At 30.7% G+C, this 12,837-nt stretch overlaps 1 protein-coding gene across 6 annotated transcripts in view; it reads right to left on the reverse strand.

The window, feature by feature from the left end:
* USP15 (ubiquitin specific peptidase 15) overlaps positions 1 to 12,837 on the reverse strand; it is a 112,548-nt gene that overhangs the window by 40,824 nt on the left and 58,887 nt on the right. For 4 of the 6 annotated variants that reach the window (XM_019732414.2, XM_019732416.2, XM_074325468.1 and 1 more), the window contains one exon: positions 4,822 to 4,908. The exons of the other annotated variants lie outside the window; for them this stretch is intronic. In XM_019732414.2, coding sequence (XP_019587973.1) covers positions 4,822 to 4,908 — 87 coding nt within the window. The remainder of the gene's footprint in view (positions 1 to 4,821; positions 4,909 to 12,837) is intronic. 6 annotated transcript variants of the gene reach the window in all.

A 12,837-nucleotide genomic window follows, 5' to 3' on the forward strand; every position in this document is an offset into this window, starting at 1 on the left:
TACATCAACCAAAAATTACACAATTGTATTTTTAAGAAAACACCTTCACCACAAACAAAAAAGGTCAACTCAAAAAAACAATCTACCCTGGACTGAACAAAAATAGGGCGCAAAGAAATGAAACCTCGATCAATTCAAATTCAGAATTTCTAGTCTTGTAGCTATTTGCTTGTTTTAAACCTAAAAAAGAAAGCATGAAACAAACAGAATTCAAGCATCCTTTGGTTTTTGCACGTCATTAACCTTGCAATTCATATTTTATTTTATATCCCCAGTAACTAACAAAACACAAGGCACCTATTAGCAATTAAATATATGTTCACTCAATGACTGACTGGATTCTTCAATCTAACTTCCAAGACGTTTAACAAAAAAAGTGAATCCTATTTTTCTTTTATTTTTTAAGATGTGCTAAAAATAAATGTCTGCTATATACCACAAAAAAGGTCTTTATTTTTTACACATTCTACACATTCAAGAAAAAACACATATTCTGGCTATTTTTATACTATTTTTTATTTGTTATATATATTTTTTATAATAAAATTTAAGCAGTCTACGAGCACCCAGGGAAGGAATGCAGAAATGCACGCTCGTGACTACATGCATACACATGCATGTGCACACAAGTGAAAAGACTAACAAACAGCAAATTTCATGCTTATTCCTTAAGTGTCTATATATATACATATACATTCAGATATCTGTCTTCACCACACATAACACAAATGGATGCTGTAAGCCCTCTGTTTCTTTGTGACAATATGATGAAATTTGCTGGGATAGTGATTCCTATCTACTGAGAAATGAACAAAAAACTTACTGCAGCTTTTGGTTTTGTCTTTTGAAATCTGAATCCTTAAAGGATTTCTACATTTCACTTTAAGTGACAGGATAAGTATAAGCCTTTCCCAGAGACTGAGATAATCTAGATGCTCAACAACAATGAAAACTGATGAATTTAAAATATTTTAATATTATCTTGATTGATCACTTATAATCCACATTTTATATGTTTTCCACATCAAGTATTAAAGCCTGAAATGAAAAATACCAAAACCAGCAGTTCTTTAAATTCTTCAAAAAAGTACATGGAAATCTAGGCCCTAAGGACAGCTTCTATTCTTTTTTTTTTTTTTTAATTCAAGTTTATTGGGGTGACAATTGTTAGCTAAGTTACATAGATTGTAAGCTAGTCCTTATCCTATAAAGCTACGCTAACTTTGCAAAAATAAATAAATTTGCCAGTAATCTTAATGGGAATTTTAACACTATTTAATTCTGTGTTATACAACTATCATCTTAAATGAAGACACATTTAAAATATAACATTCTTTTGTAAAATTGAGTCCTTATCTTTGTATGAAACTTTCAGATTGACTTTTCAATTCGTACTTATATTTGACATTATAAACATTATAAATCTATAATTTAATCCTAATAACTATACTTTTGCTCACTTTGCAGTTAATGAAACGATGCTTTCAGCAAGTAACTTTTCAAGAGCCACATGGCTTGCTAGCTCTGGCCGTCTCCAAAATCTAGTTCATTTTCATGGCTTAATCTTTCACAGGGAGACATTTCCATTTCAAATAAAAGAGCTTTAAATGAAATAACAGAAAAATAGAAAATGTGCTCTGATGTGGAATGCCAAGAGTTGAGATAATAAACGCATTAACAAGTTTTTAAACAGGCAGTATTATATCAAGGTAAATGGAGCAAAAGAGAAAATGCAGGGCATAGAAAAAGGAATTTGATACATATTAAAAATGTAATTATATTTGGGGCAAAAACAAATACTTAATGGAGTAACAGGTAAAATAACTACATAGGGTAAACAATATTCCAGTAACTGGGTCTTCACAATATTAGTCCTTAATAAAAACTTTATTAAACTTAAATAATTCAAAGCATACTTTGTTATTACCTTTATAACTAATATTTCTACTTAATGGAAATGCAAATGTTCTTAGTAATGCATCTGTTTAATTCGTCTTGAATTTGTAAATAAATTTCATATAACTTGTGTGTCATTAACTACTGATTTTAATATATACTTTATACTTATAGAATATCTCGACATTCATGAAGTTTGAAAACTGCACATAATCTAAAATGGTCATTACCCATTTTACATATTTTTAATTAAAGAAACTATGTTACTTCCATCTGAAGTCTTAAGCTGATACTTATTTCCATAAGTTGAATGGAAAGTTAAGAAATTTTATGTGAAATAATTGTTCAGATAATTATAATATTAAACTTATTTTTAATTAGAAAACTTTCCATATTATAGATGTTTAAATTTTATTCCTTACTAAGAAAAGTAAGCTTTAATTTCAAGCACGGTGATACCTCAGCACCTATTTGCTTAGTTTCCTAATATGAAAGGACTGTTTTAGTATCTAAAAAAGACAAATGTAAATAGTTAAAAACATAATCTAGTCATAGGAGTAATCATTAGTTAATCACGTTTTAACTTAAGACAGCACTCCAACTCCTCTCTTAATATTTTCTGCAGAGATTTTGAAATCAGATTTTACTGTCATCTTTTTACTATGAGAGGGAAACAAGACAAAAACAGAAACACACCAGACCACATATACTAATATAGTGACTTGGGTCAAAATACAGTCCATGTTCAATACAAGTCTATACACAATGTTAAAAATCTCTCCAAAGAATAACTACAAATACATGTTATACCTGGAACTGAATCCTTTTATAGTAAATGTGGGAGCCATCTGCAATTGGTAGAAACAAGTAATATTTTATCTCCTATGAAAAAATTACTTTTGATGAATTAAAAGATACCATATAAAATATAAACCAGATTAAAGGTGAATATTTTGTTTCATTCTACCTGTGGATATACGTTTTTAAAAAGAGGAAACATACCGCTCTACAATTTTGGATATTCATAGTGTCTTCAATATTTCACTATTACACTACAATGTAATGTTATTACACTATGGTGTACATATCTTTTTATGAATTACTGAAATAAGGGAATGAATGTTTTAAATCTTGATACACATGGTAAACTCTTTTCTAGAAAAGTTGTATTAATATTCTAACCACTCACACAGAATCCTTATAAGAAAGATATTCATCACTTAATTTTCCCAATGAGATTGAGGTGGGGGAAAATGGATAGAGTTTTTTATGGTTGTAATTTACATATCTCTAGTTGGTAGTAAATTTGAACTCTTAAAATGTTTATATATTTTAATTCTTTTATTTTTATTACCCAGCTACATCATTTGTCCATTTTTCTAATTGTCTTAGAACATTTCTCACTGATTTTTATGAACTTGATACATTAAACAAATTTACCCTTAATTTGCTATTTGTAGCCAGTATTTTTTTCCATTTATTTGCCTTTTAATTTTTATGTATCTGACAATTAAAAAGTAATTTAAACTTTTAAGGAGAAATTCTCAGTATTTCCCAACATTTCCTGGATAACCCGCCCCATTCTACATCAGTCTAGAATGGTTTCTGATCACACTAAACTCTTTTTTTATATATAATATTCCGTTTCTGGGCTGTCTTTTCTAGTCCACTGACTTGTAGATGTATTCCTGGGTCCATATTATGGGGTTTGAATTCTTATTTCTTTATAATGTTGTCAGTTTAGAGGATTAATCCTTTCTCATTATTTTTCCTTTCCAAAGTATTTAGCTATTGTTATATATTTATAATCCAGATGTATGTTAAAATAATTTTGTCAATTCTCCCCAAATATGAATTTTAAGGAAAAACTAATTAAATCTAAGTATTCTATTAATGGTGTTATTTTAAAGATTATTTCACAAATAGCTTTAGTTTTTGTTAATTTACTCTTTGGGATTATCAGATGCCATTTATGAACTAGACAAGTAGAGCAAATATTTCACTACATACATACTATTAATCTAATACATAAACCACAATGTATATGTCCAAGAAATAAAGAGGATAATCATCTATGGATTGAAGTTCTTCCCATATTTTGACTGGTAATTACAAATATAAAAGCTTTCTTTTTATCCTTTTCTGTAAAAAACAACAACAAAAAAAAGAACATGCCAATTTTCAAGGTAATACATCCATGTCAGAAATTCTGCTGAAGCCCAAGTGATTTTCAACTTTTTTTCTTTCAGCAATAAAGCACACACACACTTTTGCTAACTTTTATAAATTCCAAGATTCTGAATATTAGTCATGATGGGGCAATTGTTTCTCTGAACTTTTTAAGGAAAAAATGTCTGCCTTTTTAACAAATGCAAAAATTTGTGTATGCTTTCCAGATGAGACTCACTGATAATGACACTTTAAAAATACTATGTATTGTAAGTGATTACGTATCTAGTTCTAAAATGACATCTGAAAGTTGTACTCTTTCTAAAAAACTGAATTCTAGCAGATTTTTATATATATTTCAATAATTAGTGTTTAGAATGTAAAATTCTTAAAGTGTTTTATTTCACTTTTAGTAAATTATTGTAGTGTATATACCGGGGGTGCCAAAAAAATGTATACACACAACTGTATTCATCTTTTGTTATCGGTATATATTGAGTATTACAATTTTAATAGTGTTTTCCTTTCTTAAAATGTGTATACATTTTTTGGCACCCTCTGTATTAAATCGAAAAATTTACAACTGTGCTTTTTCTTTCCTCTGAAGTTACTCCTAGAAGAACTGACCAGTAGTTTAAAAGAAAATCAATTTTAATGCATTAAGGCTTTTATCCTAAATTTTAGATACAAGAGATTTTTTTGTAACCACAATAGGGCGATCAATTAAACAAAGAGTTTTTAAGATTCAGTGCTTACTTTCTGTTGTTGATGTTGTTATAATTATTTGATAGAGATGAAGGAGAGATCTTTGGTAAAGTTGAAAAATTGGATGCACCTGGGGACCTTTAAAAATATGAAAATGTTAAATTAGATAAAAAATGCTGAATTTTGAAATTAATTATGAAATAAAGAAAAGAACCAACAGATGACAATGTATGCAGTAAATGAATGCTGGAAAAGATTTATGAGCAAAATCACGATATACCCTTTGGTTTTCAATTTCCAGTGCATTCTTTTCTATAAAAAATAATGGTACAAAGGGAACTATTTTCAAAAGAAATTTATGAAATTAAATATACAACTTGGTATTATTCGTATAAATCTAACCCCAAAACACCCATTTCTGAGTTCAGGTAAGCATTATGAATATTTTACAATAAGTAATTTCCTTAAATCAATGGAATTAAAATATTCATTTTTAAAGGAGCATGTTAAAAAAAAAAATCCACTTTGTGTCTTGGTAGGTACCATGGCATTCTGATTATATACAACATCGACACAGAGATCAAAGGATTTACCAAGTCTTTAAAATGTAAGGCAATAGGGATAGAACAGCATAAGAGAATTCCAAACACAATCCCAAGAAGTAATTTTGGCCAATTATCTCTGTAAAAACAGAAAAGACATAAATTTGACTATATGTTACATACCTCACTAATTCAGAATCTTTTTGGAGAAATCTCAATTATTAGCTTTTAATCAACTAATATGCTTTAAAGGCATGACTTATAATCAACAAATCTATTAAAAAGTACTTAAGAGTCTCTGAATGATCTCATTTCCATTTTTATTTTGTAAACAATTTTAATTTACTAGGCAACATCAAGGCCATGGTCTATAATAAGATGACTTCTAGTCTAGTATCTCAGTCATCATAAATTCTAAATTAGTGAGGCCCAAAGTGATTAGTTTTTAAAAATTGCTTTATTTCCTCTACTCAGGTGCTAATGAACAATGAAATGGTCAATGGGCAGGAAAATATAATCTACAAAATCAGCTTTTAGTAATTTGGATTTCACTAAATCTACATACTTGCAATGTATTATGCAGACTAAATGGGCAAAAAAATTTCTTATATATGAAAATTTTTATTAACTTGTCAAGAGTTATACATTACAAAATCTTGGTAAATATTTTCTTTTCATTTTAAAGGTTATTTTGTTGATTCAGCCTGTATATAGGTAAATTGCATTAAGTGAGGCTAGTTAGGTGCCTTTCTGACAGAAGACCCTTACAAGATTTTATTTTACTATACCAAGCTCAAAACAAAGTACAATCAAACAAATTTTAATATAAAACAAGGTAGAGAACCTCTATAAAAGGTAATTTTATAATCTTAGTATTTTAAGGTACTTGTTTTAAAATATTAATAGAAAAATAGAAGTATCTTGGCATTTTTTCCTTCACATTAAGAATGTTAACATAGAAAAACACTAAATTTATTAGACATTGAGGTATAATGAATTAAGGAGGTTAATTTTTCAAAATGTGATCCAGCTGACTATAGTTTAATTCAATTCATTACAACTTTTCAAAAACACAGCTATAAACCAAAACGTCCCCTTGAATTGTAGTTATAGTAAAATTAATGGCAATAAAGATATTTTACTTCATCCAAAGAAGTGGCTGAGGCACATAAATGTTTTTTCTTTTTCTGCCCACCTATAGCCTTTTTACTATTCATTAGCAACTCTATCCAAGGATAGTATTAGAAGTTTCTATGAAATTCATTAAAACACTTAATCGTTGATTTAATGATTACTACATGCCTCACCCTTAGTAAGTACTAGGAATACAAAGACCAACACAGTTCCTAACCTCAAACAGCTCACAAACTAATGGTAGAAAATTATACATAAGCAAAATCATTCTAAAACAGTATAAATCCTATATAAATTTTAAAATTATAACAAAATATAAAATTTTGTGGGTAATGTGGTGATTTTAAAATAATGTGCATAATTGGAGGGGTAGGTGGGAACTCAAAGTTAGAGTATTCCAGGTGGAAAGAAGAGCACATGCAAATGTATGAAACTAGAGACTCTGATGTGTTTAGAGAATTACCAATAAATTCAGCTTGGCTGAAAGATAGAAAGTACGTGGTGATAGGAACAGAAGTTAGTAAGGTAGGTATGATAACAAAGGGCTTTTCATATTTTATGAAGGAATCTGGATTTTATCCAATTGTGCCAGGGTTATGTTGAAAGCTTTTAATAGGGTATCAACATAATTGGATTTGTATTCTAGAAAGGCAACTCTTGAGGAAGAGAAAGAGATTGGAGACTGGAAGATCATTTAGGAGACTATAAAAATAACAAAGGTGAGAATTAATAAAGGCTAGGGTTAAGAGAGTGGAGTAGTCAGGGTAACATATTTTGAATGTTTAGGAAGAGGTTCTCAAAGTACAGTCCATGGAACCCTTACAGGGCTCCAAGATCTTTCAGGGTACCCATCTATGAGTTCAAAACTTTTCATAACACCACGGTGTTATTTAAATGTGATTTGATCTCTTTCACTGGTTGGATATTTGCACTGACAGTGCAAAAACAAAGGTGGGTAAAGCTGTTGACATGTCAGCATGAATTAAGGCAGTAACACCATATACCAGAGTTGTTGTATTCTTCACTACATCCCCTGATGGCCCCCTGCACTCCACCCCCCAAACCCTCCCCTGTGCTCCGCTGCTCCTGCCAGGGCAATAGTTTCACTTAAAGAATACCTATGGAAATAGTAGGAAATAGTTTCACTTAAGAATACCTATGTTGAAAAAATAAATATTACTGATTTTATTAAATCATTACCTTTAATTGTTAATACTGTGTAACAAATTAGGAAGCCTGCCTAAAGTACATCTGCTACATACTGAAGTAACATGGTTGTCTGAAGAAAAAGACTTGCATGACTTGAATTTTAAGCCAAATAAGCCATTCTTTTCACTCGTTTACATAAAAAGTTATCCGGCAGACATTTTATCAAAAATACATGAAGGCAGCCTGTTACTTCAAGGAAAACAACTTAAAAGTATTTGCTGCCAATGATAAAATTCAAGTGTTCAAGCAAAAAAAAAATAGAACTCTGGACAACTTGACTTTGCCACCATGAGCTAGACAGCTTCGCACTACTTAGACTTGTCTCATAAGATTGGTGATGTTTTATCAAATGTAATTAACAAGATATTGTATCATGAAGTATGTCAACATGAGGAATACCTGCAAAACTCAGTATTTTTTACATATGGTAGATTTTAATGTAATAGTATAAAAAGTTCATTGACATGATTTGAGATTCCACATTGCAATTAACCTTTCATCATTAAACCACTACTGGTCCAGTTCTCAGGGGGTATCAATTATCCGAAAAAACTTCTCCCTGTTCCAAATACATACTTGTGCAAGACTGAATATACCTCAACCCAAAGGCAATATATCACAACAAACTGAATGAAAAAGCACATATGAGAATTTAGCTGTGTTCTATTTTAAAATTTGCAAAAATGCAGAATTCTATTCTTCTCAGTAAATTAATTTTGTTTCAGAAAAGTTATTTTTTACCAAAATATTACTGTGTCAAAACATAATGGTTTAGTATTGCTATTTATAAATAAATATTTAAAAACTCATTTTTAATTTCTAAAATATAGGTATCAATAGATGTAATCCACATGAGTTCTTTGGGTCCTTAGTAATTTTTAAGAATGTAAGGGGGTATGAGATCAAAACATCTGAAAACTTCAGGTTTAGGAGGTAAAATCTGTTAAGACTTGCTGACTAAGGAAATGAAAGAAATGAGGTTAAGGAAGAACTCAAGATGACCCTCAGATGGTACCTGAAATAAGGAATACAGGATATAGACACAGTTTCTGTTGAGATGGGAGAAAGTGAGGTAAGAAGATTTTGAGTTCAGTCTGACCTGGTGAGTCCTACATGACATTTAGGAAAAATCTGCAAAGCTCCAGGCTAGAAATACAGAAAAGCACAGCTGTGTCAGTTTGATCTCAGGAACAGGATTAGCATAGAGTCCATCCACTGATTTTGAGAGCCAGCCTATGATGGTATGAAAGGAGAGGTGCTCAGGTGGAAATCTGTGGACTATCAGTGCATCTAAGTGTGAGCAGAGCTGCTGTATATAGTCAGTGAAGCTGTATTCTGCACAATGCCAAGTAGGGCTTTTTACATAGATTACATGTGAATAACACCTCTAAAAAGCTGTGTAATACACAACCAGCACAACCAAACATGGCAGCCCTGGAGAGAAAGACAGCCAGACAGCCAGAAGATTGGTCAAAGAGGTGAAAACAGTCCTTGAAAAACTATGGTATAATGGATTCAAATTAAGAGGAATTCTTTAGGAAATAGTTACCAAAATGAAGTATTAAAGAGAAGTCAAATAAACTAGTTTAAAAAGAGTCAAGTAAGGACTTTGTTAAATTCTGAATGGGTGGTAAGAAATAGTATTACCTTTCTAAAGAAATTGGTTGCCAAAAGAAGAAAAATTAACGAATGGTATTTGGAGGAAGTTTATGGCTTTTTGCTTATGTTTTTAAAGAGGGGGGAGATTTGTTTATATTTATAGACTGTGGGGAAGATGATACTGAAAAAGAAACAAAAGAATGAAATAGTGTTATTTGAGTGCCTACTATATTGCGGTGTATGCTAGGCATTTGTATATGAAGGAAAAGAGGAGATAATGAAATTAAAAGCAAGGTCTAGAAACCACCTGGATAAACAACATTGGTGGAGAGATTGTCCTTAAATAGCATGGATTTCAGAGAGAGATGATGGATGTGGTCCACAGGTAAATTTAAAGTATGATAACACTATACTTTTTAAATACTGTTACAGATATTATTGATGAATGTTAACAGTTAGATCACTTATCTATTCTGATTCCAACTTCTGAACTGGATTATACATATCCCAATCTAGCTAACATTTGTGGAGTTAAATTAGGGGTTGACTTCTCAGTCTGTGGAGTATAACCCGAGTGAGTCCTTTAGCTCTCTTCCTTTGATGTAACTTGGAAGTTACACTGTTCATTAGCAACTCTGCTCTAGTGGCTTTCTAAAGAGAGAAAAACATTTAGAATCTTATATATAGACTAGATACTAAGCCATAGATTAGATACTAAATTCAAGTAACCTAGTGTTAAACTAATTTTTGCTAGTTGGGGCTAGGTGTAATATAAGGCAGAGATTCATCTCTTAAACAAGACAGAAAAAAGGTAAAAATATCAATGTAGCTGAAATAATTTCATGAAGAGAGAAAATTAAACTTTATCCCTGAAAATTGAATGCAGTATTTGAATTTCCCTATTGCCAATGTTTCAACTAAAAGCATGCAATTCAAGACTAAATTGAACTTCTTGCTTCAACAGAAAAACACAGCTTATTCTTGGGAAATTAACTGGATATTTAACATACAAGGAAATCTAATACCATATTGAGCAACCAAAATATAGAGAAATCTGAAAGTTTACATAGCAAAAGAGTGGTAAACACACAATGTAATATATTGATGATGTGTTATAGAAATGTACACTTGAAACCTATATAATTTTACTAACCAATGCCACCCCAATAAGTTTAATAAATATAAAAAATATTTTATAGTTATTTTCAAATCTGACATAAAAAAACCCAACTTTGATTACAAAACAAAAATTATCTTAAGAAAAATTGGACCAACTGTAAACTTTCCCTATTTCTAACAATCATCCTAAAATAAGTTCTTAGAGAAAAAGAAAAATTTACATCTGTTGAAAATTTAAACACTTTTACTGTTGTGAGATACGATTAGTTCATTTCAACAAGCATTTGCTGTGTATGTATGCCTCCTCTATGTCAGGCAGGGTGCTAAATAGTTAAAGATAAACAAAAGAGAGTTGAAGGGAATTTATATACAAATTGTTTCTCGTAACTTTATTTTTGTGGTGCTTATAACATAAAACATTCCACTTTTAAAAAATGAAATTACAGTAACTTCTCAGCCATTATGAATCTTAGCACCAAATTTGTAAAGTTTTATGTTTAACTCTTATTTTAGAAATTGACAAACATACATAAGACCTCATGTACCCAATATCAGTCACTCAGTTTCAAAAATTACTAGCATTCTGCCACTCCTGTTTTATCTATAATCTCCTATGCCTCCTTCCCCCCATATTTTTGCTGGACTATTTTGAAGCAAATCCTAGATATCCATAATTCCACCTGTAAATATTACAGTATGCATCCCTAATAGGTAAGAGATCTTTTTTTGAGACCACTGTTGGTCCCAATCTAGTACTCAGTTCATGTTCAATTTTAATCTCAACTGACTCAAAAGTATTTTTTTCTCTTCCAGTTGATTAGTTTGAATCAGGATCCCCCAAAAAGTCCATATATTTGCAGATTAATAACTTCAAAAGCCCTTACTATTCCTATCAACTAACTGCTCCTCTGGCTTCATCTTACTATGATGTTAACATTTAACATCTTCAATGTTAAACTGAGGAACCTCCAAGTACAGAATCATGGGGAGTGTGTTTATGTGTAAACACAAGCATTTCCAAAAAGGGTTGGAGTTTGGACTAAAAATAACCAGAAAAAAGCAGTTTATTGGTAAATAGCAGTATATAGAATTTCATTCTAACATTATGATGCCTTTGTGTTTAGGTGACAAATACCCAGGAAAGAATGTATGTATTTATATAACAAAAAGATTTATATGTAAAGCACTTTCTCTCCCTCTCCAGGAATCCTGCCTTTCCGACCAAGTACCACCTTAGTTATAGTATTTCTTCTTTTAGTATATTTCATGACGAATGTTCTACATCAGTTGTTCCATTCTCTGACTACAGTATCCATTCCCTCCTTCCCTACAATTTATTTCTTATTCCCATCATGCTGTCTCCACTTACACTGAATCTCTTCTGTTCTCTCTCCAACTGCTGCAACATTAACATTGCTGACCATTCCCTTTCTTCTAGAAGCTCCTATTCTCTTAGCCTCTATGACAAAATGGGATTCAAGTCTTCCATTTGATCTTTTTGTTTTATACCATTACTTAGGGACATAGTGTATAATTCTAGTTAGTATATTACTTAGTCTATAGTTCTTTACATTTTTTGATTAGATAATTCATATATGCTTATATTTCTCACCTCTAGGAATATAACTCCATATCTGCAGTTCTCATTATTCTCCAAACGTTGGTGCCCTCTTTAACTGCATGCTAGGCAGTTCTGTTTGGCTGTACCATTACCTCAAACTTTACAGTCTCAGAAAAAGTCATAATATGTCTTTTTCTTAATGAGAATAATAAGAACAAGATAAAATGAGACAAAGCACAGAAAAAAATTTATAAAAATTCAAAATGTCTTTAAAAATGACAACAAATTACGGATTTTGGAATATTACCCTAGATTAATAACTCATCATTTCCATTTCAAATTGAAGAAGTGTTATTAATTTAAAATATATGAATATGATTGAATGACAAGGAAATAAGACTCTTGAGCCATCCTCTCAATTTCCACAAACCAAAATCTCTCAATTCCCTACCTCCAGTACTTGAACAAGGTTAAAACTGTTAACAAATTTGTATACTTTCATAGAAACTTTAAGAGTGCATTTTCTTTGAACTATACCTCTTTTAGTACCTGTCATAACTACATCTACTAATGTTTCAAATCAGCAGAGACTATCACGCTTATAAATACTTTAAAAGCCTCAATACAACTTTTGTTAAAATGAAAACAATGTGTGGATAAGTTTCCTAATATGTATTTCAATAATTTTCGATCAAATAGGTCTATCGACCATTTCTAAATCTATATAGTTAATCTTGCAATTATATATGAAAACTAGACTTAATTACTCTCCAAAATATTCTAAAGAAGTATATGGTAAGTTTTACTACCTGCATTGAAACAGGTACAATACTGAAACAGATCGTATAAACAAAACAAAAATAAAATATTGCAGTCACCTAGATGTTTATTATTTATCCTAAC

Source organism: Rhinolophus sinicus, linkage group LG02, assembly GCF_036562045.2.
Source record: "Rhinolophus sinicus isolate RSC01 linkage group LG02, ASM3656204v1, whole genome shotgun sequence".
Classification (NCBI taxonomy): domain Eukaryota; kingdom Metazoa; phylum Chordata; class Mammalia; order Chiroptera; family Rhinolophidae; genus Rhinolophus; species Rhinolophus sinicus.